Raw genomic sequence first — 26,945 nt, 5'->3', positions numbered from 1 at the left:
TCAGGGCAGAGGTTTCCAGTGTCTCCAGTAACCCCAGATGGGGACAGCCCTGTTGCACTGGGAGCAGGGCAGCACCAGGCACAGAGCACCAACTGGCTCCCCACTGCCTGTAGGACACCCAATGTCCCTGTCCCCATGGTTGCACTGCATCCCAAGATGCTTTTAAGAGCACTCCCACCTTCACTTATAGGAAGGAGTTTTCACTCAAACCCAGCAAACACGTAACAGAGCAGCTTTGTCTAAAAATAAATTTAAAAAAAAAAACAACTCAGAAGGCCATTATAAAAACATTACACCTGATAGATAACCTTGGCTGTGGTTGTGCCAGCTCAGGACTGTGCACAGTAGTGACTTTGGAAGTCACCAATTTACCTACAAATTCTCAGAACCAGAACAAACCTTTGATTTTTCTTTTACAAGAAAACAAAAAGAAAAAAGAAAAGAAAAAAGTTGTACCTCCTGGCTTTGGCAAAGAGCATCTTACTGCATTCAACTGTTCCTCTAAATTTTGTTTAGATCATGTCAAAGTCTGTATGCTCCAAAGCACCCATGTTTAGGGGGACGGGGAGACTCTTAGGTCACCCAAGAAGGGCAGAAAAGCCCGTGATAGGCACCAGCACGTTCAGTGCTGCAGGAGCAGCACAGAGGAGATATAAATGCAGCTCAGAGACAGAGCATCAGCTGGGCACACAATGAAGTCCTGGCACGAGCCAAGCTCCCCTCGAAACCACCAATGGGAAACGTGGGGTGGGGGGGCAGGTGAAGTGATGAGACCTTCCCACCCTGTATTCTCCCATCCCATGCTTGACAGCCAGCTCTGAGGAGCTTAAGACTGGATGTTTGTTTTTAAATATCATTCTTTTCAGGGTGTGAAGATTTCAAGACAATACTTGAATGCCTTCCAGACACATGGCTTTCCTTACAATTAACTTCTATGCCCTTTTAGCATCCCAACTTTGCATAGAACAGGGGTCCACCACACATCCAAAAAATGGAGCACATATATATATGTTTATATCTTTATATAAATATATCATAGAATCATATGAGATACAGAAGACCACACAGGGCACAGCATTATAGAGAAGGAGGCACAGCAGAAAATCAACACAAGCAGCACACTTCAACTCCAGAGCACAGGACCGAGGTCACAGAAGATCAATGCATTTCCTCTTCCAAGACTCCCAGCAAGGCAACATTCACACTTCTCAGAGGCCATCAGATGGCAGACCAGTAGCATGCTAATGCATATACTGGAACAAGACAGAAGCAGCACTCCAGAGTCCTCTGCCACTTCTTCTACCCAGTATCAAAAGGCAATGCTCCCATAGGCAGCTCCCCAAACTTGAGAGGTTCCTCTTGGAAGCACGGTCCTTGCAAAAAAAAGTCAGCTCCATTTCTTCTCCCTCTTACCTACACCTCCTGTCTGTCTAGAGCATCACCAACCACAGCCACTCATTATCCTCCGAACACCACCAAACCCCCAGCCCCTGCCTTTACCTGCTCTGCTCTCAACGTGATCTCAGCTGACATAAATGAACACAGAAATCAGTAGAACCAGGCGGACTTAAAGGAGCTGATCATTCAGCCTAAGTACTTATGGCTGGTACCGCCCCCTGTAATTAGCCATCTCACCTGTGAGAGCTGCAGCAGCTTTAGAAAGGAGAAGCACAGTGTGAAGAAGATGGAATTTCAAAATAACTATTAGCAACGCTTGGTATTTCTTTGGTTTCTCCAGACCAGCCAAGGCAGGCGTGTACCTAGCACACTAGATCCCCTTCCAGGAAATGTAATTGTATATGAGAATGATTATAATGACTTGCAATCAGAAAACCTTTCATCAGAGCATCTTGTGGCACTGTACAAGCAGTAATGAGTGAAAGCCCCTCTGCAAGGCACACCAGGACACCATAGGCTAAACACCACCCATGGATGTCCATCTCTTTGGGAAGGAGAAGGTTTAAGATGAGTACGGGCAGTTCTGGCTCGCTGCCTGCCCCTGGCCACATGGTTTCGGCCCCAGTAGCTCAGGCTGGGGAGGCAATTTGTGATAAAAGCCCAGAAGCTAGCAGCAGAGCTTGTCACATCCATGTGCTGCATGAAAAGTAACTTTTTTTTTTCCCAAAGCCCTACAAAACCAAATATTAGACAAAAATACATGTGAAGCTGCTATTGATCTTCCAGCCAAGCTTTGCGTTAAAAGAACATTCTTTTCCGCTTACCTCACTTATAAAAGAAGATGAGGTATCAGAGACATCACAGCTCAGTTTTATCTCCTAGAGACCAGCCAAACACCACATTAGAGGTGGGCAAGACCAGCTGAGATAGGAGGAAAACCCACCCAAATTTCAGACCAGACTGTAAAATTAATCTTTTTCCATAGTTTCAGCAGTGGAGTTGTCCCTGTCACCTGCCCAGCTAAGCACGTGTCTGAGGGGCCTGTTACAAGTCTTTCTGTTTTCCTTTCTCACATGCATTTTAGTAGAGTATTTTGAACTTTGTGGAAGAAAAATGCTCCATAGATAATCCCACCAGAGTAAGAGGACTTTGGGTTATTAAATAACTATCTAGAGTGGAAAATGAGACTGGCACCTCTGCACAGAAGTGAATTACCACCAGCTTGTGGTACTATTCATTAAGCTGTCATCTCAGCACTTCATAGGGAGCCAGCCCTATATTATCCCCATTTTTCAAAGGGGATAAGCAGCAGTGAGAGGTATCCACAGTGAAACAGCATGGTCAGGGTGGGAGTTAAATGCCTGACTGCTGCGGCCCACCCTACCTGCTCAGCCACACCGAATTAATGAATTATGTCCCAAAAGGTAAAACAATCATTCCAGAATGGAAATAGCTGTGCTAGAATATAAGCCTGCTTGAAAGCCTCATGGTGACCTCCTCCAGAAGGATGCCCTAACCCACTGCAAAACCCGACTGGAGACATCGTACTCATGTGCAGGTGTTCGGCTGTTACCTTGTTATTGTCCCCCTCTCAAGGAGGACTACTCTGAAATGTCAGTGGATCTGTCCCTTGCAGCAAGGAACCACCCAAGGATCTTCCCAGGTGGGATCCTGCTTTGCCAGTTAAGGCGAACAGAGTTTCTTCTGCCGTTTCCCACTCGTTTTCCCATGCAGAGCTTCTTGCACAAATCTCCTGGAGGCTTCAACCCCAGAGCCTTTCTCCTGCTGCAGCACTTTGAACTTCAGCAGAATCACGGAGGTCCAACCAGTCCTACCATGATGCACCCCAAGCCTTCCCAGCTGGTGGCCTCACCAGCAGTTTTCCAGGGATGCCCAGCTTCCAGAGCTGGCAAAACAGCCCCATCCTCTGCAGTGCCATCCTCCCTGCCCTGCTCAGCAGTCACAGCTTGGCATTACAGGTAGCAGAGGCACCACAGTGCCTCATGCTTCTGATTTTGAAGAGAAAATTGCAATTGTTTAGCCCTCATTGCATGGCCCATTACAGGCTGGTGGTAGGTGGGAGAAGCCAGGGAGTGACCAGATGCAGTCATGTACCAAGACATCTCTCTGAACACTGTTCTATTTGCTCCGTTTAAGGTGTGGGAGAAGCAGTCCGTGTCCACCTCAATTAGTGGGTTGAGTTTGCCTAATTTGACAGGGCTGTCCTGCTCCCAGCAGGCATCAAGGGGCGTTTGCTCCTCACTTTCTGCAGGAATAGGATGCAGCCAATAAATCCTTGCTTTCAAATTGCTGCGCTCCAACTCTACAAATATTCTTGGCTGTTTCTTGTCTTCTCACAGTGCTGCAATTGCTGCCCAAATGATCTCATTTCTCAGTTCATCAAGCCCTACTTGGGTGGCCGCAGCATGTTATTTACCATTATTTATCTATCTGTTTGATCAGAAGTGAGGGAGAGCAGCAAAGGCAGGCTAGAAAGTGTATTTCAACTGACTGTGGTTAATTTTGGCTTAGAAATTATAAAAGTCTCGGAAATATGAGGTGCTGAACTAACCTTCTGGGACACGGGACCACGAGAGTCAACGCAGAGATGAATTTTGACACTTTTGTAAAAGGGGTTATATCACATCACTACCTGTCGCAGGACTGAAGGGGTCTCCTTCATCCCGAGTCGTACATCTACACACAGTTCTTCAGCATAAAAACAGCCTTAAAATTGATTTTAAATGCTCGCTTGTGATCTGTCTAACCCCAACACTTACAATACTAGTGGGACAACTAAAGTGAGCAAAACCAAGCTCTAGCTTAAAAAACATCACAAAGCAGTGGGCTTGCTTCCAAGCTCCCATGCCCTGCACCAGCTGCAGGCTCAATGAAATTATGTTATGCATTTATATCCTCTCCTTAATGAGGTACTTACCTATTATAGGGCAATAAAAACCCAACCTGACTCAGATCTTCAGTTGGTGCAAGCCCACATTCACTACAGCTAATTTTTCCATCCCAGGGATCTTGGTTTTCCCTGCGATAAAAGCGCTGAGGCTATTTCCAGTTCTTCTGCGGGGATGTAAAATGGGGAGAGATATGGGTTTTCCCACTCACCTTCATTAATATGGTAGCCCAGGTCTTCCGCCAAAGTCCACAAGAAGCAAATCTATTTTTAACCAAATAGCTCCAGTAGAAACCTTCAAAGCCTGCTATAAAAATGATTAAAGAGTATTATCTCTGGCATGCCTTGATTAAAGCTATTTTATATACCTCCAGCGACACTGGGGGGTCTGTGCAGGCACCCAGCCAGCTCTTCAGACCCAGATGTGTCCATGGTGGCTGTCCCAGCTGGCAGGAATGTATAACCTAAGGAAATCTGGGATTTTGACTGCACACCTCAGCATGACTTATTGTAGAGGACCCCCATCCTAAAAGCCCGGACCAGCTCTGTCCTATGCCTGCAAGCCCCTCTCGCTACCTGGGGCTGGACAGGGTCTTGCAGGTTAGGAAAGCCCTAAGCCACCGTGGCCTCCAAGGCTCAGTGAGTGGCCATGGTCTTCCTCTCTCCTCCCCTATCCCCCCTTGCCCTTCTTCAGGAGCCCAAAAATGAGCCCCTGAAACATTAAGAGATCTGGAATCTCAGCTTGTTCTTCGGGAAGGTGCACAGATTTTGTTATTTGTTGTGAAAGCAGTTTTTAAGAGCATCAGGGCAGAGAGGCAGAGGGGGGAATTTCTCCCCTTTTTTTTTTGGCTTCCTAAACAGACCCACTTTCAGCCACTGTTTTCCCACCTCCACATCTTAAGATGTCAGAAGAGGGAGGACGAGGGCCAAACCCACCAGTTGAGTTGCCCCACTGTGTTGGCTGTTTGGGTCAAAGAGACAGCAAATTGGGGAGGGGAGGTGATGCGACCACCTTGCTTCACACTGTAGTAACAGCAGCATGGGATCGCAGAGGGAAATTCTTGCTCCCAGCACTATGCAGAGATAACCAGGGGTGATTTATCTGGTCACCTCCAAGGTCCCATCTTTCCTGGGGGACCACACCTGTGGGCAATGCCATGTGCTCTTTGGGAAGCATGCTTGAAGCCAAAAAAGATATTTCAGAGGACGACCCCACCACCACCACCACCTTTTCAGGGGAGGGATGAGGGACATGGTCCTGGGATGGGGAAGCCACATGTCCAGCATCGGGCTGGACCGGGGCTAGTGGGCAGGTCAGGGTGCAGCATCCTGGTGTTGGGGCAGCTGGTACCCAGGGCTATACGTCTCTTCTTGGCCGTATGTTCTTGGCACGCGTTAACCTTGGGAGGTTTCCTAAACACTGTGCCCCAGCGCATCTCTTTCCTCCTGCAGTGCCTGGAAACGCCGCCTCCTCTCTATACACACACATGCGTGGCTCGTCAGAAGTAAGAAAAGCCCCAGATTAACATATCTGACACAACAGAGCCTGTCACTGCCTGCCCTGCCTTCCCCGCCACAGGAGCGAGTGCCTGTCATCCCGTTCACCGCCTGGAAGGAGGAATACATCCAGGATGTGTCAAACCCAGCCCAGCTGCCTGGGTCGGAAAAAAGCAGTTATTACTGCAAACTCTATATACATTATTTATCAAATGAAGTCTCTGCAGCAGGACTACAATTCACTTGTCTGCTCCAGCTTGCTCATGCTCTCTTCGGCTGTCTTTTCGATGGGAGATGATAGAAAACATTTGCAGGCTTCTTGTGGTCTCTGCCACAAGGCTGTTCCCCTCCTGAGGAGACCCTGCAGGTCCCCAAAAGGGACCTGGGACAAGCTTTGCCCAAGCAAAACCACCCTCTAGCAACAGCCAGCTCCGCTGCAGAGGCTTTGCTCCAGCCCCAAATGTATAGCACAAGTATCTGCTGCTGCTCTGAATATTCAGGGGGAAATTACAATGGGAAGGCGAGTAGAAAATATCAATTATTGGAGGGTTCAAACAGCGTGATCCCTGCTGCTACCTGCCAGGTTGCATATGTGTCTAAATCAGCCGTAACACACAGTTTAGTTTGAGCAATATATTAAACAGGAAGGAAAACCTGATTTTTTTCCAGTATGGGGGTTATAAAGCAGGTGGGGGAAAGCCACAGCATGCACGACCCTGGTCACAACAGCTCTGCTTCATCTCTGCAGTGTAAAAATACATGTGCAGGGGGAAAACGAATGCAAAAATGCACCAGATAAATGTTTCTTTTCCATTCCCCCAACTTTGGGTCAGGGTATAAATGACTAGGCAAACCAAAAAGCAAGTTAAAAAAACTGTGCTCATTTGACTTTAGCAGGTGGGTTTGATTTTACTGAAAGCAAACCAAGTTCCTGGGTGCTCCTGCTCAAGGTTCCTGTGGAAATATGCCACAATCCCCTAATTATATGGGGAAAGCCGTGATAATAGCAGGGATTTTCCTCTCCTGGTCCTCAGTGCTGTTATCCATTTAAACATGGTTGCGCTGGAGGCACATGGTGATTATACAGGGTGATGGAGGTTGCAGCACATCCAGGTTCTTCAACATGACTTGGCACTTCATCACAATCTCCTTCATCTTCATTAAGCTGTACGCTCGATCTGCACCTGGGGTAATGGGTGGTGGCGTTTTGGCAACGGAACATCCCAACCTGGGTTGTTTGCATTCGCTTCAGCTAAGCCCTGAGGAGGTCCGGGTAGACTCTAATGCAACGTGACAGCCAAACATCAGCTACACATGCACGAGGACTTGCTGCCAGCACCCAAGCTGAGTGCTGGGAGCAAGCGGGGAAAAAAAACAAACCCTTGTGCCCATGGCTGAGAGCAATCCGAATCCTGCCGGCTGGTTATAGGCTGTGGGTTCACAGAATAATTGAGGTGGGATGAATTAAGCATGGAGGTTCTCATGCCTGGTTTTCTCCATGCTGGAGGATGAGCGGGTACCCTATGGCCTGGTTCTGCCTTACCCTGACATCTGCAAGTCTCTGCCTATGCAAGGATGGACAGAAGGAGGGATGCCACTGAGGGGGAATGGGAAGGGGTGGCAAAGCCGTGGCTGTTGGAGAGGAAAAAGAAGGGAGGTTTGAGCGTCCTGGTGGCAGCACCTCTGCAGTACTGTACATGCAGAGTCCACACCATGCCCGCATTCAGCTGGGTCCTACATTACCCTCCAAAATTAATTACTGGTGCCCCTGCTGAAGATAAAACTGAAATCATATTTATTTTTGTGCTTACGTTCCAGTTGCCATGTAATTAAGTGCTACCACATAATTAAAGAGGATTTAGAGGGTGTTAATGCCCTGCAATGCTCCATAATTATGGTTAATTCCTCCTTTATGGCTTCCAAGCATCTTCGGTGGAGCTCCGGGAGCCACCGGGGCAGGCAGAGTGGCCATCATTGGGCTCAGTAACACGGTGCACATCTTTAGCACTGAAGGGTAGCATCTTGGAAAGACCTGGCCCAGTCCCAAGATCTTTCTTTAGAAATTTAATCTCTCCCCAGGCATGGGGCAGGAGCGATGCCCCCAGGAGCATCATTATGGGCAAATGGTAATGGAGGGGAGAGCAGTAGGAGCCATCCCAGCCTCTCCCCGGTAAAACTGCTTTAACTGCAGGAGACACTGCATAAGGATAAAACAAACCCTCCTGCAACATACAGGCTGACTGAGGGGGATTTATTTCATAACTGAGTGTGAATAAATATATGGTGTGAAGTGCAGGACGTGATGACCTTTCATGGGCAGGGAGTCCTGAGGGCTGGGGCTGTTCCAGCAGCGGGGCAGCCAAGGCCAACTCCAACAGACATCAAATCTTAGTGCTCAAAGGGCCAGGCTACCAAATACTCACCTGCCACAACTCAAATCACATGTCCTGCCTCGGAAGTAGGTAAGGAAGATCTCAGTTTTAGCAGCCAGCAACTCCCATTATGAGCTGGAAGTTCAGGCACCTCCGGACTAGGGTGTCACATATGGACCCAGAAGAGAGCGGGTCACCCTCCTGCAGGACACTGGACACCATGGGTCTTTTTATTGGCATTAGAGGATGGAGTAAAGTGTCTAACCATGAGCTGTGATGTGCTGCACCGTGGGCTTGCAGCCTGCGCCTGCATCTCAGCATTGCCCACACAGCACTGGGGCCAGCCGCAGCGAAGAGGTACGGGCAGCGGTCAGGCCACTGCCCAAGCCCACTGCTAACAGCTTTCATTACAAAATTAGGCATCCACCTTGGCTTTCATTGCAAAATTAGGTGCCCACCTTTGCAAATTGGTCACACAAGTGAATTTTGCACGGAGCAAGCGTTTTACATGGCACATAGTTGAGCGCAGTCACATTGAAGGGGGGACCTGATAACATACCTGCTGCTGCCTGTAAATATATATAAATGAAGAAAGTTGACACCACAGTTTGCTCAGTAGAATGCTGGGATAGGCTCAGATTAGAGCCAGCACCCTTGCAAAAATGAGACTTACCCTGGTGACTCCCCGGGCTTTGCAGGAGAGCGGGCGGGAGGCACCAGTTGAACGAGACGATGTGAAGCCAGACACGCCAGATCCAGGCTTTACCTGTTAATGGGAAAATGAAAGGAGATTCCCCCCGAAACTTTGCACTAAGCCACTGCCTGCTTTCCTGTGGGAGCTTATAGAGGCTATTGATATATGCCATGGCAACTCAATGAAAGAATATGTAGTGAAAGCAAAATACAATGTAGGCTGCAATCACAGAGGAGTGCATGGATTATTAAGCTGGCAGCATTTTCAGTCATTTGGGGGAACTATAGATTTCTTCCCTCACATATAGTTAGGGAACACTGGTAAAAGCATCAAAGTATTTCATCCTTAAATATGTAATTAGTCAGCAGGCAAAGATTGTTCCCTCTCTTAGTGCTGCATGGTGGTGGCGTGAAATGACTCGGTCGGGTTTTTCTGATGCAGTGCAGGTATCGGTGTTGGTCCTCAGCTCCGGCCCTATGAGTCCGCAGGGTCTGGCCTTCAACTAACCAGCATTACAGGGAGATGTGACGGTTGGCTCCTCTAAGCTTTCCAACTCCTTTAATTCCCCCTAAAGCCTGCAACAGTCTGTGTTTAGAGGGGAGAAAAGGATTGCAATTAGGCAGAGAGTGCAGAAGGAGTTGATCAGGGAGAGGACTTTGCTTGCATGTAGCAAGAACCTTCGCTCTGCCATAAAGCCCAGGGAACTAATGCAATGAAAATCTTTTCAAACAGACAAATTATACATCAGTAGGTTAGGAATAACTGGCAGCCAGTGGTCTTCCCCCCAGGAAAGCTGCAGGAGGGAATCAGGTCTGCGGGACATGCTGCATCTCTACATCTGCTCAAGAGGGTCCTACTGGTGCAAATCAGCCTTGCAACACCAAATTTGCAGCATTTTCAAGCTGCTGAGGAGCCGACCCAATTATTTCCACTATTTCTTGGTTAGCAGTGGATGCAACGCAAGTGCTTTCCAGCAAATCACAAGAGTTTCTCACCAGATCACAAAGCAAAGCAAAAGCAAGTTGTGCGCCTTCCCGTGCACGCATCCTCACCTGCCATGGCTGGAGGACCGTGGCACCCAGGAGCAATTTCCACATACAGCCAATAACAACGCTGATGCACGGGAGTGATGGGTTGCTCTAAACCAGTGAGTACTGCTGCCTCTTTTGGGAGGTCTAAGAAAAACCAGATTGGGCTTCAGAGCTTTCAATCCACCTCGGTTTCCCAGCTGTGTGGTCACATTGGAATGGAAAGTGCATGGCTGGGAAGCTGATCAGGGACACCACGTAGCTGACTTTCCTTCCTTATGAGCCTGGCAAGCGGGAGGAAAGCTGCACAGGCTGCATCTCGCTGTAGCATGGAGCAGGCACCATCTGCACTGAGTGCTTGGGTGTCCCCAGGGCGGTTTTGGGAGCCTTGAAAACCATCCAGCAGGGTGGTTTTTGGCTTTTGGGAAACCTCCAACGCACTTCTCGACACAAAAGCCCAGATAATACACTTGGAGGCTTCCTGCCTGCTTTGCACATGGCCATGCCCCGGGCTCACTCCCACTATTAGCAGCAGCCAGGAGTAAATCCGTCGCGGCGGTCTGGCTTCTGCCAGCTGAGCTCCGGCAGGGAATACATCACAGCTCCAATCAGCCAGCCCTGACACGGCTCAGGGACCGCTGGGTGTTAGCTAATATCTGCCTGCTCCTGCCGTGCCAAGGAAGCAGTCAGCAAACTCCATTTCTTGATGGTCTGTTGGTCAGCTTTAAGTATGAGTGCCAGTCTGAACTCCAGATAGATCTGATTTTCCAGTTTGCCATCTGCACCAAAAAGCAGGGGTTTGTGGTTTATCCAGCGTTCAGGAAAAGAGCATGCAATAAATGCATATAAATATGTATACATACACTTATATCTCTATGTGCTCTGGGTAGATTAAAATGTTTTTCACCCAAAACAAAACATTCACTTCATTTTCACATCTTTAGTGACTTCAAAAACATTTTAATACACAATATCTGGCTGGAGAAACAAATGCTTTCATTTTTCAAGCATCTTTCCAGGCAGCACTGGGGGGGGGGCGGGTAACAAAAGCAATTCACCAAAACTAGCATGAAAATAGAAATATTGTTGGACCATCCAAATATTAAATTATCTCCAGCAAAATGCTGGAGATAAAACTGCTGGCATCATCCCCGTTGTGCAGATATGATGTCCCTGCGCCCGTCCCGCAGCAGCCCCTGAGGCACAGTTTGCATTTGCTATGTTCCTATTGCTAAGCAATAAAAAAGGGGCTGCAGATGCTGCTGGGGTACATGACGCTGCATTTCTGGGTGATGCTGCCCCCCCCAAAAAACCGCTGCCACACCATTAATGACTTCCTTAGTGCAGCTGTTGTGAGCGTCACCACACACAGGTTCCCTTTTGCATTCCCAGCACCAAGCTGCTCACACAGATACAGCCCATCAGCAAAATGTAAAAATAGCTGAAAATATATAATTAGGGTAGATGCACTGTGGATTTAATTGGGTTTTTCTATTTCTTCCTTCGCTGGCCCATAAGACACAAATCCTGGATGGAGAGAGGCCAGTCAGGAGGGAAAGAGAGCGCTCTGCTGTGGTATATGTTTGGCAAAAGCCCTCAAATATTTTTCTCAGTTTTATATTGTGTGTATTTTTTATTGATCACCACACAGAAATTGCAGCAGATTGATTCTTTCACAGCTCCCCAAAGTTGAAATGCTTTGGAGCCGAGAGCTCAGTGCCTGCCAAACTTCATAATTAACTTTAATAACTCTTTAATTTGAACCTTAATTCAAACACCCATGTTTCTGGAGGACTGTAGGGGAAAAAAAAAAAGCAAAGCAAAACAAACTAAGGGAAACCAGCTCTGGTAAAATAAAACAGCAGCCCCAAGTTTGTGCTGTGCCAGAGGCAACTGGAGATAAACTGTCCTGTCCTGGGTGCAAGTGGATGGAGAGGCATTGCCCCAGCTCAGTGGAAAGCAAAGGAGAAGACATTGCTGTCAGATGCTGGGAAAGTGCTGGGCTCAAAGCTGCCTTCGCTGCCCCGGCCAGGAGGTTTTCCAAGGCCACCTCTGGGGATGGAGGGACCAAAGTCACCAGCTTGGAGTTTTATCTGAACTTGGTGACAATGAAGGCAAAATTAAAAAAAAAAAGACTAAAATGCACCCCAGATAAATTTGCCCTAATGCAACTAATTCTATGCATGAAACAACCACAGAAATTTGCTTCTTTTTCCTCATACAGGGAGAAAGAAAAAATATATAGTCCTGGATCTGTTCGCTCAGTCAATGGTTTCTAATGGTTCTATCGCTTCCCACGGGCAGTGTTAGCTGGGCTGGGAAGTGCTGGGAGGACAGGAGGACAAGGAACCCAAAGCAGTTAATGCAACTTCTCTTCTCCAGCAGACAAGCCTTGAGCTGTCAGACTGTGCACACAGCCCTGGAGCTCTGCCAGCCAAATCCCTGCACTAACCCACCCTGGCTGAGCTCACAGTGATGGGCTCCTTTAGAGAAAATCAAATCATTGACAGGAGGAGCAGGAGACAAAGCAGGACCAGCTAAGGAATGGAGATGACAGACCTTGGGAATGCACCCACAAATTTGGCAAGGCTTCAGAGCTGTCAGCCCAAGCCTCCAGGAAGAAGTCAAGGATTAATAGGGCTGTATGGCTCAGATGGTCTGCTGTGCATTGGAGGACACCAAGGAGCATCCTCCTGCCCTGCAGAACCCCATGGATTCAGCCTGGTTTTAGCCACGGACAGCCCGAACTGGACTGACTTTTCACCATTTCACAGCAAAGAGCCCAAACGGTGGCATTAAGCCTGACCCAGCACCTAATTGATGCAGGATTAGTTTTTCTTTCTTTTTTTTTTTCATTCCGTGATCCTGTTTCTAATAATAATAAGAAAGAGAAAGCTCCCTTAGCATCATTCCACAGGGACACCACCACCCCCACAGCATCACCCCCTGCCCAAGGCCGCCGCGTTGAGCAGGGCTGGAGGGGGATGCCGTGACTTGCCACTCGGAAATGAGAGCTGGGCAGCATCCCACTGGTGTCTGCTGTGATGAATATACTGATAAAGAGATTCAGATCAACGAGCCTGGTGGTTTCTAGCAGCAAATGGATGGCTTTCAGTCTATGGGTTAGAGGGTCGTTAACTACCCAACCTGCTCGCTGTCATTAGTGAGCAATCTCCACCATGCATCTGTTTGCCCCGCTTTATCCACCGGCCCATCTCCCACTCCCTCATCTCTGCATCCACCTGGAGCCCTTCTCCCCCCATCCCTTGGCTCCACTTGTGCTCATAAACAGGCTCTGGTGTCTCTGTTGAGCCAGGCTGGATCTGACAAACGGGAAGGGGGAGGATTTCATTTCCCCATGTCTAAGCTGCTCCTGTAATCCTGCAAGGAGGCTTGCTTTGAAGCTCTGGCCTGGCTCGGAGCAGCTGGCTCATAGCCACAATTACTTCCACTCCAAGCACACACAAAAAAAAAAAGAGCGAGAGGCCAAGGAGCGGATAGTTAGCCTCAAACACCGACGAGTCAATCAAAGGCAGCCAGCGCTAATTAGTCCCTGTGCCTTCCCCTGTCACGGCTGCCCCATTACGCAGGGACAAAAGTCTCTCTGTGGGTCAGCCAGGACCACCCAGGAGCTGCTGGAGAGCCCAGAAGGCAGAGGAGAATTTGGGGGGGTCAGGATCTGAGAGTGCAGCCCCAAATTGCCACTTATGAAGCATCAATCCCACCCCTCTCACTCCTTCCCGTTGTCATCTCCAGTGCCCTCCTTCTTTCTGTCTTCTGCAACCATGGCCAGAGCCACCATGGAAGCCAAGGGTGAGGAGGAGACCATCCCACCATGGAGTAATTTCCATTTTTCTTGCTTTTTCTAAAGCCAGGAAAAAAAAGAGAGCCTACCAAAGGAGTCCCAGGTGCCTGCTCATGAGAAGCAGGCATTAAGCAGGGAGCTGAGAAGAAAAGTGCAGCAGAAACATTGCAGTAATATGGGATAATAACCCTGCAAACGCTGTGGGGCTGCTCAACAGTGGTATTTCCTGAGGTAGCGTGGTGTTGTAGGAGAGAAACCAGTAAACAAATATTTTCATTCAGCAGCAGGGAATGGGGGAGGCACAGCCATTCCCCAGGGAACTGGAGAGGAGTTCCAGAGCAGGAGAGTCATTAGAAGTAAGGAAGGGTAGTAATCTGCTCAAGATGATGGCACTGGGAGATACCGGCAAAGTCAGATGCAGTGAGTGGCCCCAAGCACAGCTCAGCTGTGGATGACAGCTGAGCATCATGCCACCATCTTCTACCCCTCCCCCCACCCCCAAAAAAAACCCAAAATGAAACCACTGGAGTATCACACCCACTCTGCCAGGCCAGCTCCCATGGCTTGGAGAAAGACCCCACATGAGCAGGTTGGAAGCATCCAGCAAAAGCCATCAGGGTATCATCCCCACCACCCTGCACCTCATGCTCACCATGGACAGCAAGCCCTAGTATGGACCAGCTGTGAAACCCCAAGTCCAGACCCTACGGGGTCTGCACTAAATGCAGCTTGGGAGATTTGGCTTTAAGCGGCTTGTTGGAAACACTCAAACTGCCGCTCCTTTGCACCTCTATTTCCCAGTTATAGGAACTGGTATAAGAGCTACTGCAATAGGCTCATGAGTTAGACCAGGTTGATGTAACATCTCCTTTTGCCACCAAATGTCCCAGAAGAAGGACCATGTTGTAGCTGGCAGATGTGGCAACTTGCGCCTCTCCACGTAGTGGCCCTTCAAGGCAGATCCCATCCAAATGGGTCACCCCAGTGCTTAGCGGTTGTAAGTCCTTGAGGTTTTAAGTCCTTCTTAAACCACATAGTCCCACATGCTTATTCATAGTCTTCAAATCTGTATGAATGGCTAAGCCCTCTTAGAGTCTAAATACAGAGTTATTAATATTACTAAATACAGCTTTATTAAAGTTAATTATGAATTAAGGCTGGACACTGCAAGAGCCATGTCTTGGCTTTGAATAATACCTAAACCCCACAACTTCTTGGACCTTTGGTAAAGTTTCTAGTGATGCAGTGAGGAGGTCCTCAGCTCTTTGCATCTTTTTACCAGTACTGTAAAGAGCCTGTCGACCAGATTTAATGTGCCTGCTGCATCTTTTGCACTCCTGGTGTAGAAAGAACCACAAAGCACATCTCCAGTGTTCGTCATTCCAGGTCCTACAAACCCAACACAGGTAGCGAGCCGCAAACATGGTGATTTACATTCCCTCCTACAATGCTGCAAGAAATCCAATCAAGCATTTGTAGCTATTAGCTGGAAATCTTTAATTAGCTGTACTGACACCAAAGCAGTGCCAGGGCTCAGCTGAGAGCCTCTAACCACGGCACAACATGCACTCTGAGCAGCCACACTCTAGCAATCCCACTTGGCCTGCATGTAAACTACCTCCTGCAAAGAAAACACAAGGCAAATGGTATCTTTGGGTGCAATGACATTGTAGACACAGCCTCGCCTGCCCATTAGCACTATCCTCTGATGAACCAGGTGGCAATTCCTCATGGTAAACTAGTTGGAGTTAAGTACTGGTCAGCAGACAACAGCCCTGACAAGAGTAATGGGGGTGAATCCATCCCCAGCGCAACTGGGCTGGCATTGGTGATTTTAGGCTGGAGATAAATGTGGTCCTCAGAGGCTGGATTACCACCCAGGGGCTCACGATCGATACCAGAACGAGAAGTTGTGTTGTTCCAAATCAAGGCAAGGTTTACCTGTAATCCAGAGCATGGGCAGGGGGTGAAGCTACTTTAATGGGAGGGATTTGTCTGCTCAGAGCGTTGACCTGAACAAGCTGGAGCCTGCATGGTGTAATTTAACGGTGTTTAACATCAAGGCTGCTATTCCTATAGCTACTGGAGGAAGCCTAGCAACCCCAGGCACAGCTCCTGGGGCATGGGAGACAACCATCACCATCACCCGTGCGTTAACCCTTTGGACCCTACACAGTGTACTGATGCGGCACTGAAAGCCGGTGTTTCTGCTGAAAACATGGGTATTTGGTGCTTTGTTAGTACCAGATTAACTGTTTCCTTAAAAAAAAAAAAAGAAAAATAGCAACAAGAATCTGCCTCTGTCACTGTTCAAGGGCTATGGCAGGGTGTCCCTACCAGCCATGGCCTCCACTCAGTGTTGACTGAGGCTCCACCAAAGCCGGCAGGACTGTGTGTGCGTCGAGTTGGCCCCACATCTCTCTGGATGACTTTGCCCAGAAGGACCTGCCTCTCTATGCTGAGCACAGTTTCAAAGCTAACACCAACCATGCTCTTTTTCTTCTGTGTTCCCAGGTCCTCCGCACGCTTGGCTGACCAAGGCTGGCTTAGAAGGCTCTTCCCTCTTCCAAGAAAATGGGGACTGACAGTGAAAACCCAGTCCTGAGGAACATACTCATCAGCTTCAACTTGCTTCTGCTGGGAGCTGTCCTCAAGCCTTTTGAGTGCCGACTGGAGGTGACAGAGCTGGCCGAGAGGCCAGCAGTAGATGAGGAGGGTGGCCTTGCCAACTGCAGCCCACCCATCAAAGGGCAGCCCATGGTCTTCCACCACATCTACAACATCAACATCCCTGTGGACAGCTGCTGCTCATCCATGTTCAAGTCTTCAGCCGAGGAGGTGAGTTCAGAAGACGACCAGCTGGCAGAGTACACGGAGCAGACCTCCGACAGCGAGAGCCAGGTCACCTTCACCCACAGGATAAACTTGCCCAAGCAGGCCTGCAAGTGCTCCACCTCCCTTCCGTCCCTGCAGGAGCTGCTGAGCAGGATTGAGATGCTGGAGAGGGAGGTCTCCATGCTCCGGGACCAATGCAACTCCAATTGCTGCCAAGAAAATGCAGCCACAGGTAGTAATGCCATCCTGTTAGCTCTTGCTGGGGACTGAGGGCTCGAGCGAAAGGCAGGAGAAATGAATACAAAACTGGTGATGCCACTCAGAGTGGCAACAGAGGAAAACCTATATTCACCTGTGATTGTGGCTGTGGCTTTAGGGGAAAAGCTCGGCTTAGGTCTTCCAAGGCAGGAAAACTCCTGGGAGGGATTTGGTCACTTGAGTCCCCACACCCCCCTCGCTGCAGAAACCCTGTATTGGCCAGAGCTAAAGCCCCTTTACAGATAAAATTACCACTGGTAAGGGGTGAGCAGGGTGATCTCCCAACCCTGCAGTCCTTCCAAATCTGTTAGAGATCTGTCACCACTCGTGGGACAGGGAGGAGAGACATAGCTGCTGCTCTCCTAAGCTGTCCCTGGGCTGAAGACAGCACTGTGGGAGCCAGCAATAAACCCCTTCATCTTCTCTGTAGGAGGAGTAAATGCATATGAAAAGCTGAATTTAAAAAAAAAGAATAAAAAATACAGGGAATAACTTCTGTTGCCATGAAAGATGCAAACAAAACCATCAACAAAGATGGTTTTGCCTTTCCGCAAAGGCACAAAACCATCAACAGGATATTTCATCTGAATAAAAATACGTGTGATTTGTGAAGCTCTCTGAGAGCCCGTATTAGGCTTATGCCATCAACAACAGCCCCTCGTTTCACTGCAGCTGTTCCTCAGAGCCAGAGAAGCAGCACGCAGTTGAAATGAGATGGGTTAGGAGAGGTTTGGGCTAGCGGCTGCATTTCGATAGCACAGGACCCAGCATACTGACGGTTTTCTTGACGTCTCAGGGAGGTTGGTAAGAGGGGCTGTCCCAAAGGGCATCCATCCTTTGCACAGCCCAGCCCTGCTCGGGGTACCGACACATGAGGGCTCCTTGTGGGAAAAAGCCACCAAGAAAGGAGAGCCATGCAGGGCATTTTTTCTAGGGGAAAACTGCTTTTCAGGCCAAGAACAACAACAGGGAGGAAGAAAAGTTAAAAGCAACCTTTTTCCCCCCAGTGCCCACTGCCTGTTTTTAAGTTTTGCAGGTATTAGTGTGATTTTTCTGGCGGTACCCCCAACTCCTCCTTTAATGTGTAGGACACATTAAAATGAAATGGGTGCAACCCACACTCAGGTCAACAGAGTTGGACCAAAGGTGTGTGGGTCGGGGAGGGAGAAACCAGGATGGTACACGCAGTGGGGTGGCTTGGGCTGACGTCTCCAGTGCCACTGGTGGTAGTTATTGCATTTCCAGCCGCAGGCTCAGCCCACATCCCTCTGCAGTGCATTAATAATTAAGACAAAACGGAAAACACACATACGTGCCACCACTGTGTGCAAAGCAAGGGTTAAAATCACGTAGGAAATGCAGTGGGAAAAACCTGTTTTAAAGGAATTAATTTGAAACTCTGATGGGCCTATTTGGGTTACTTGCAACATACGCAGACGGTCCCATTAAACATTCATCACTTGGTGGAGTCTCCACTCCGATCGCAGATGTGCTGAGCTAAAACTGGAGTAGTTTCTTTTATTTTTACCGGAGTTGCTTTCAATTCACTGCAGTGCAAAGGAGATCAGGATCCCTACCCCACTGCCCGAGGCATTTCCCCAAGGAAAGCTGCTCTCTTCCAGCACACTTACAAGCAGCTTCTCTCATCTTTTGATAACTTAACTAGAGGCTGAGATCTGAAAAGATCCTGATCGTCATTCCCAGTATTCACAGTTTAGATGGGAAGCATCCCACAAAGTAACCCAAACAGGTCTGTCTGGCACAGCATGTAACTGAACCCCTTTTACATGAGCACCTACTGCACCTCCCATAGGAAGAGCTGCTCAGATATCTCTGCTAGGATGGAGAACTTAGTTGGGGGACGCAAAGTCCTGCAGCCTGGGGTCTTCATGGTGCAGAGGTTTCCCAAGGGTTGGAGGAAGCACAGAAAGGGTTTCTGTTCTTCCCTGGTTCACACGAAGAAGGAAAGCAGTAAAAATTAGCAAGGAAAAATTAGCCTGGCTGGGCTAAACCCCGAGCTGGAGCAATGGGTCCATGTTACGGGGCAAAACAGGGGAGTGTCGGCAATGTCAGAGTGACCGGTGCCTTGGTCCCCGTGCCTCCTTCCTTGCCCCAGAGCATCCTGCGCAAGGCTGCCAGGTAAAGGGGAGACATTAGAGGTGGTGACCATGTGCTTTCCCCACTTTCCCACAATCCCAGCACACCCAAACCCCTGATACTTTGTGCAAAGCCAACAGCTTCATCTTAATCAGACTCACCAGTATAAGGATGAAGATGATGTCTTTGGGTACATACCTGCTTCTTGTAGGAGAGAGAGTGAGCAGATTGGGCTCTTTCACCTATAAAAAGGAACAGTGGGTGGAAAGGAAACAACAGGAGTCATGGCTGGTGCAGTGGGCTTGGCCAGAGAGGGCTTTTTCCCAGCAAGAGGTGTAGGGAGGTTCCCATCGACTGAGTGCTGAGCTGCAGAGAAACCAAAGGGAGCACTTATAACCCAACAAGGCTGATGCACCCATAGCTATGGAGGCCAGCGCTCCCAAGGGGACAGACAAACTCCTGGAGTTCCACCCAAACCCCACCACGAGTCCATATCACCAATTCTGCCCCTGCCAGCCCTAAAGCCACAGGCTCCCCAGAGCTGGGCGTGCTCAACCAGAGGGAGGACCATCCCCTGCTTTCCCCACATCTTGCTCCCCTTCCCCACAGCCCATCGATGGGCTGACCTGGGACCAACGCTGACCTTTTTCCACCTCCCACCCAGTGGGCTCTGACCCTCGGTCCTGCATCCTTGCAGGGCAGCTGGACTACACCCCACAGTGCAGCGGCCACGGGAACTTCAGCCTGGAGTCGTGCAGCTGCGTGTGCATGGAGGGCTGGGCGGGCAGCAACTGCTCCGAGCCCCACTGCCCTCGGGGCTGCTCCAGCCGTGGTGTCTGCCTGGAGGGCCAGTGCATCTGCGACAACGACTACGGGGGCGAGGACTGCTCCCAGCTCCGCTGCCCCGCCGGCTGTGGCTCCCGCGGGCTCTGCGTGGATGGCGAGTGCGTCTGCGAGGAGGGTTTCACCGGGGACGATTGCTCCCAGCTGCGGTGCCCCCGCGACTGCTCGGGGAAGGGCCACTGCGCTAACGGCACGTGCATCTGCTGGGAGGGCTACGTCGGGGAGGACTGCGGGTGGCTGCACTGCCCCAACACCTGCAGCGGCCGTGGGGTCTGCCAGGACGGTCTCTGCATCTGCGAGGAAGGCTACGAAGGGCAGGACTGCTCGGCAGGTAGTGGGGGCATGCGTGGGGAGAGCCAGATCCTAATGTATGAGCAAGGGTGCCCAGAACCCCATAGGAGCACCAAGAAGCCTGGGAGAAACCCATACCTGGCAGAGCATGTCACATAGGACCTACTCAAGCCCTGCAGTCTGACTGCCTCCCTGTCGTCCCTGTCCCCAAAGACACCATGGGCAAAAGTTTGGGAGGCAAGCAAAATGCCAGCAAGGTTCATCCCAACATTGGTGGTAAACCCTTGGTGCAAGAGCAGCTGAAGGCAGGCTCTCCTGAGCTTTTGCCTTGCTATAGCAGTTAATACAACCAGAGATAACACATAACCCCCAGCCCAAAGCCCATGCCCATGTCCCACCAGCGCACCCACGCACCCTTCCCCACGGATGGGTGGGAGGATAAGCCACACACACCCTGACACTCTCCTTACCTCTGCCTTTTCCATCAGTGGCTCCTCCTGAAAACCTGCGAGTGACAGGGATCAGCGACAGCTCCATCGAGTTGACGTGGGACAGCCCCAGGGCAGCTACCGAGTACGTCGTCTCATACCAGCCAGTGGGGCCAGCGGGCACCCAGCTCCAGCAGCGGGTGCCCGGGGACTGGAGCAGCATCACCATCACAGAGCTGGAGCCCGGCGTTGCCTACAATGTCAGCATCTATGCAGTCATCAGCGATGTCTTGAGCATCCCTGTTACCTCCAAAGTGATGACCAGTAAGTATCCTACTGCACTTGTTGCTTAGTACCTGGATAACCAGAGGTGATGCTCAAGCTGGCTCACATTTTCCATAAAAACCTTCTAGCAGCAGAAAACTGAGCCTTCAAAACAAATATTGGGCATATTTTTATCCCCATTTATATCTGTATGGGGATATAGGAAAGGGGGAAATATGTCTGCCCTTTGCAGAAAGACTCAGTCTGGATGAAAACTCGAATGACTAAAAATTGAATAAACTTTCAGTGTTTGATTGAAGACCCCAGAATATGGCCCAAAATATTACACCTTTTTCCTCATAGAAAATATTGCAATATATCACAGAAGTCACAGGTTCTCCTCCCACTTCTGGACAGATTCCCCATAATGAATCCCCATGACGTGGGTGATAGTGCAGCAACAGGGAATGCTGCTGCGCATCAGGAGATACGTAGTCCTGACCAGGACTGTGATGCACAGATGAAAATGGGAGTATCAAGCTGTAATGGCAACCTCCAGAAAGGATCCTCAGCAACTAAAGATACAGAGGGCAGGGGAAAACATAAACTATGCAGACACCTCTTTTGCAACCCTACCTCTCACTCTGTTTGCACAGTAATGCAGTGGGATGCTTCGGTGTCCGGCAGCCCAGGCACTTTCCTCTTCTCCCTCCAACCCAGAGCGGGGACAAAGAGACTCTGCTAACAGCTACCACAAGGTTCCCCATTTTCATTGCCCAGATAACAAAACAGCCACAGGGAGCAGGGTGGGCACCAGCAGCACCCGCACACCCATCCCACTCTGCTCATCACCCTCTGCTCCCTTCCAGACCTCGCCACACCACAGGGACTGAAGTTCAAGACCATCACGGAGACAACGGTGGAGGTGCAGTGGGAGCCCTTCTCCTTCCCCTTCGACGGCTGGGAGATCAGCTTCATCCCCAAGGTACCGCCGCCACATGCATGGCATTGCGGGGTACACCCAGTCACCCTAAAAACACCAAGTGAGCGGATGCTAAATTAGCTTCCAATTACCCCCCCACCAAAAAACCCAACATCTGTTTGCAATTTGTGTGCTTCACATTGGACAATCCCAAACACCTCAACCTCCAATTGCCAGCTTGCATTTCCCCAGTAGTCTTTGGTGTCAAGACATATATGTCCTCAAAGAAATTCCCCAATAAAATCAACAGACAAGCATAGAAATAAATAAACCTTCCAGCCTTGCTGCCTCTTGCTGTCACCCCCTCTTTTTCCCTTCCATCTCCTTTGCCATAACCCTTCCTCCTCTTCCTCGCCCCTGCTCTCTGCACGCTAAGCTACCCAAAGCAGCCTGGATCAAACCGAGCAGCCACCGGCTCTCAGACAACAACCTTCAGCATCCCTGAGTCACATGCACAGCTAATTCCTGCCACAGAATTTTAATCACAGTGATGAACAGGTAGAAATGGTGCCAGAAAAGATGAAAGGATGAAAATGTTGCCCTAAATATCACATATTTTCTATGCACGGCAACAAAAATTGTACATCAAGTATTTCATCTATATTCATAATTTCTACACCATTTAGCCATAAGTATAGCTTCAATTGTATATGGAGCATTCAAGCCCCAGCAGTAAAAGAAATGCTGATTAAGGGCTCAATTATGACGTTTTCACTTGTACAAAACCCTCGCTGGAGTCAAAGGCAGCTCTGGGCAGTGGAGAACTGCAGAACTTGGCCCCAAAGTTTTAAATGCTCTTAGCTGTAATGTATCATTATACAGCATGAAGAAAGGGCCCGATTGCTTTAAATAACTCATTCCCTCATTTCCAAAAAGGCTACAAGGATCTGGGTGCAATTTTGGGTACATCCACATGCAAATTGTGTCAGAAGTCAAAGTTCAGGTACTGCAGGTATAAACACCGGGATAATTTTCATTCACTGTTGGGATAAAAGCCAAAAAAATAAGGCTATGTCAGGGAAGAGCTTTTGGTAGCAAAAAATAGCTATCTTTCAAACATTTCACTGATACTCGGGAATTAAGCTTAACAGCATCCCCCTGAAGCAGATATATGCAGATATATCCATTTTAGGGAGAGGAATTGATGGGATAGAAACAAAATTCTCCCTGCAGGATAATCAACGATAGTTTTTCTCAAGCCAGCCCAAAAATACAAACCATTGGTCCTCCTTTCCATTTTTTAAGCTTAAAACTTAAAACCACGTGGAAACATTTCAGAATTTAAAGGAAGAGATAAGGCGCAAAAGGATGCATGCTTTTGGGGTGGGGAAGGGATGTAGCTCGCAGGGTTTGAAGTTCTTGCAACCATCGGTCAAGCGCGTGGTCCTGCGCCCTAAAGGCACAGTCATGCTCCTGCCCGTCAGCTGCTGAAATTGGGCTCTCTCAAGTCTCCATCACCAGCTTTTCTCCTAAAATAAGGCAGAGGGTGCTGTCTCTTTAACTGCCTGGAAGCAACACTCGCTTGGGCAAATGCTAAACCATTGCCACACCCCAAATAAAACCAAACCCTAGTCCCAGAGGCTAAAAACAACAGAGTTAGAACAGCAGCATCACAAATAATCTCTACGAGCAAAATCGAGCTCCATCTTCCCAAAAACTGGGCGAAAGGATGCTAATTTGGTCCTCAGCGTCCCTGTGAGGATGCTCGCACTCTCCCGCAGAGCAATCCTCCTCCTGTGGTCCCTGCGATGCTCTTGCCCCCTGAAAGTCGGGTCGGGCGGGGATTGCCCATCTGCTGCGTGCACAGGGGATGGGGGCAGGGGGAAGATGAAGTGCAGACAGATTTAGAAAAGGAAATTAGGAAAGGTAAGATGGCAATTTATGGCTAAAATGGAAGATTTCCTGTTTAATGAGAAAAGAGATGAATATGAATTGAGAGCTATGTGCAAAGATTTGTTTAGCGTGTTATTAGTGAAGACAGCGGCAAGAAAAGATCCTTTGTCCAAACACTGGCAGGAAAGGTGACATTTGCAGTTGCTGGAAGCCTTACAGTTTTTTAGAGCAAAACCGCAAAGTATAATGAGTTTAATAAAGATACTTAAAAAGCAGGGGATGGCAAAATAAAGACCTTACAGTTTCATACTTATATATGAACAACAGAAGGCTCCTGGCACCTGAATAGCAGGGAAAAGGAGTCCAGCCCAGGCTTTGGTTTTAGTATTTTTTCTCTTCTAGAGAACAGCAGACACAGAGATGGCAAAATACAGAAGTTGGGGGGGGGGGGGAGAAGGGATGGGGGAGGATTTCTCAGCCCAGCAATGGGGGTGCTCCATGCTTGGTGGGTGACTTCACCCTGGGTTTCTGCACCTCCATGGTGGGATATGTCAGGTGTGGATGCAATGTGGGGATGCAGGGCTGGGTGTGGAAGGATGCAATGTGGGGAGCACCTCCTCTCCATGCATCAGTCCCCCCAAAACACCTTTTTTGTTCATTTTTTTAATGCTTATTTCCAGAATAACGAGGGCGGTGTGATTGCCCAGCTCCCCAGCACCGTCACCACCTTCAACCAGACGGGGCTGAAGCCAGGGGAAGAGTACACCGTCACTGTGGTGGCCCTGAAGGAACAAGCCAGGAGCCCTCCCACCTCCGACAGCATCTCAACCCGTGAGTGAGCCTGACCCTGGGCAGCACGGCAGTGCCCAGGGCTTGGTCCCCAAAATAAGGTCCCATCAGCGAAAGCAGCCTGGCACTGCATGGGCAGGGATAAAACTAGCACTAGCCAACTGCTCAAGCTACAGGTGCATCGCAGCAACAGCTTCTTCGTGAGGTATTTTGTCCCTCTCCCTCCCGAATTACTGTGAGCGCAGAAACCGTGGTGAGGTTAATGGGGTTAGGAGTGAAGGCTCAGGGCCACTTTTCTTATATAGCTCCATAAATTCCTCTTCTTCACTAATCTCACATTTTGGAGGCTGGACGCCCCCAAGAAATATCTCTACAAATGTATTGCCTACTCATATATAACAGATTAAAACTCCCACCTGCTTTTGTGCCACTAAATGCCCTCTACTCCCACCAATTCAGGCAAATCAGGCAGCAGGGCAGGGAGCCAGGAGCAACAGCACATCCCTTCCTAACCAATTTATTTGGCTGGTCACTGGTCCATCCCATAGGCTAGAGGAAATTCAACTGGGTCTTCTCCTCACCGAAGGAGACATGGCAATGGGCAGAGCTCACAGGGGAGAAGAGGCTCTCCACACCAGATCTGCTGCAGTCTGCCTTGGCAGCCAGGCAGACATCTACCTCCATCCAAGCTGTTGCAAACGGAAACAGCATTTAAATAGCTGCTGGAGGGTTATATCGAGGTGATGTTCTCTCCAGGCTGCTAATTTGAGGCAACGGTGAAAGTGAAGGGAGGGTCCCTCCACCAGCAGCAGCTTGCTGCAGGTCTGAGCTTCCTTGGCACAGTCCTCTCCTCCCGCTCTGCCTCTATGCTCAGCTCGATGTAGCTTAACAGAGACATCTCCTGGTCAAGCCCAAATCTTATTTTCCCTAGGAAGTCAGCAAAAAATATAAAGAGAGGCTGGTACTTCAAACTCAGTAGTTGACCTTTGCAGGGGAACGCAGATGGAGGGGTGGGCTTCCAGCTCTCCGCTCCGTGAAGGCGTCCCCATGTTGGTGTGTCTGCCTTCCTCTGCGGCACGCCCGTAGCTCTGCCCCCATCATCCTCATTCGGCCTCAACACCTTGTGCCGGGATCAAGGAGCAAGGCATGGTTTCATGCTGCACAGCTAAGTAGAACTTGATGCTCCCCAGCATCACTTGGACGACTGGACAATATGAGGTAGTTGGAGATTCAGGGTCTGGATAAGCATGACCTGGTCCTGGCCAAGCTGGACACCCAGCTCCTACCTAAACACCATGCTTCCCAGCTGTCCTCCCTTCTCTGCTGCTGTTTTGCCCCCAGACCTCACCCTACTGCTCCCAATTCCATATGTCTTTTTCTAACCCTCCCTGGTCCTTTCTACCCCTGCCCACACACATGTCCCCCAGAACTTCCCACCCTGGGGTGCAGCATTCAGCACATCTTTATTGTATAGTGTCATTTTCTAATATATACTGTATATTAGATGTATTTGCATGCAGTACAGCCTGAATTACAGAACCAGCGTGGGTTTTTTCACCCACCTTGTGATCATGTAAGTGATAAAACGGACTGCCAAGCAGGGCCCGTGCATCAACGCTGCCATGGCACAGGAGCGATGGCCAGGCCTCCCCATCCATCCATCCGTGCAGTGGTTAGGTCCTACTGGATTCAAAGCACCCATCGCCCGGACTTGAGCGCATGATTTCCAGAGGTCGAAGTTGGTGGATCCAGAGGAGGGAAGGGCCTGAGTCTCTGCAAAAGAAAGCAGAAATGTCCAAAATGGTATCCCAGTAGATCCCTGGTAAGAATTTAGTTAAAACCCCTTTTTCTGAGAGGGTTTGATGGACACCCACCATAGCCCCACACCCAGCTAGTTATGAAGACTTGCCAGAGCAGTTGCATTTTCTCCTCTCTCCCCACTGATAAGACATCAACAGCTTTACGAGCTGATCCCTCATCTTAATGACAAACCAGGAGCTGGCACTGAAGCAGGAACATTTTTAGAGACATTCCTCAGTTCTCAGTGCTTGGATCAGTCCTTGGCCCCACATTATTTAACACATTGTCAACGCCTTTCAAAAGACACAATATTGTTGCTGATAAATTTTGCCAGTAATGGGAAGGCTTAGAAAAGAGTAAATTGAGTGGAAGCAGATCATCGATAAAAGCAGTTTGAATGGCTCAAAGAGCTGGGCACAAAGGAATACTATATGTTTTTCAATGCATCGTGAAGTACGAGCAGTTATCTAGGAGCAAAGAAAGTGGACTGCAGTTAGACATAGGAGGTTTTATCCTGGGAGATGCCACCTGAAAAAGCTGGGGAGGAATTGTTGCCGATAACCAGCTCGAGAGAAGGGCATGAGACGCATTGTAATGGGCATTGATGGGAGAGCTGCTGGGTCCTGCTCTGGTGTCCACAGCTCGGGAGAGACATTGGTGAAGTGGAGGTGGTTCAGGAAAGAGCCAGGAGACTGGGACAAGGGACTGGGAACCCACCAGGACCAAATGCCCTGAGTACCTTGGGGCAGGGGGTCACATCTCTTGCCCATGCCACCTCTCTGCCTTGTCCCCAGCTGCTAATTCAGGCTACTCTGAAGGTCGG

The 26,945-nt window shown here is 49.3% G+C and overlaps 1 protein-coding gene across 5 annotated transcripts in view; it reads left to right on the top strand.

Annotated features, from left to right (window-relative positions):
* TNR (tenascin R) overlaps positions 1–26,945 on the top strand; it is an 81,118-nt gene that overhangs the window by 31,119 nt on the left and 23,054 nt on the right. For 2 of the 5 annotated variants that reach the window (XM_069789645.1, XM_069789642.1), the window contains exons 2-6: positions 16,217–16,769; positions 19,590–20,066; positions 20,515–20,778; positions 21,588–21,703; positions 24,214–24,364. In XM_069789645.1, the coding sequence (XP_069645746.1) occupies positions 16,277–16,769; positions 19,590–20,066; positions 20,515–20,778; positions 21,588–21,703; positions 24,214–24,364 (1,501 nt within the window). In that variant the 5' untranslated portion in view covers positions 16,217–16,276. Of the gene's footprint in view, positions 1–9,815; positions 10,017–16,216; positions 16,770–19,589; positions 20,067–20,514; positions 20,779–21,587; positions 21,704–24,213; positions 24,365–26,945 lie in introns of all 5 variants that reach the window. The other 3 variants (XM_069789644.1, XM_069789643.1, XM_069789646.1) reach the window with 3 other exon arrangements.

The sequence above is a fragment of the Haliaeetus albicilla genome, chromosome 8 (assembly GCF_947461875.1).
Source record: "Haliaeetus albicilla chromosome 8, bHalAlb1.1, whole genome shotgun sequence".
In the NCBI taxonomy this organism is placed as follows: domain Eukaryota; kingdom Metazoa; phylum Chordata; class Aves; order Accipitriformes; family Accipitridae; genus Haliaeetus; species Haliaeetus albicilla.
Note: the sequence above shows the minus strand (reverse complement) of the source record. Positions and strands in the feature narration are given on the sequence as shown.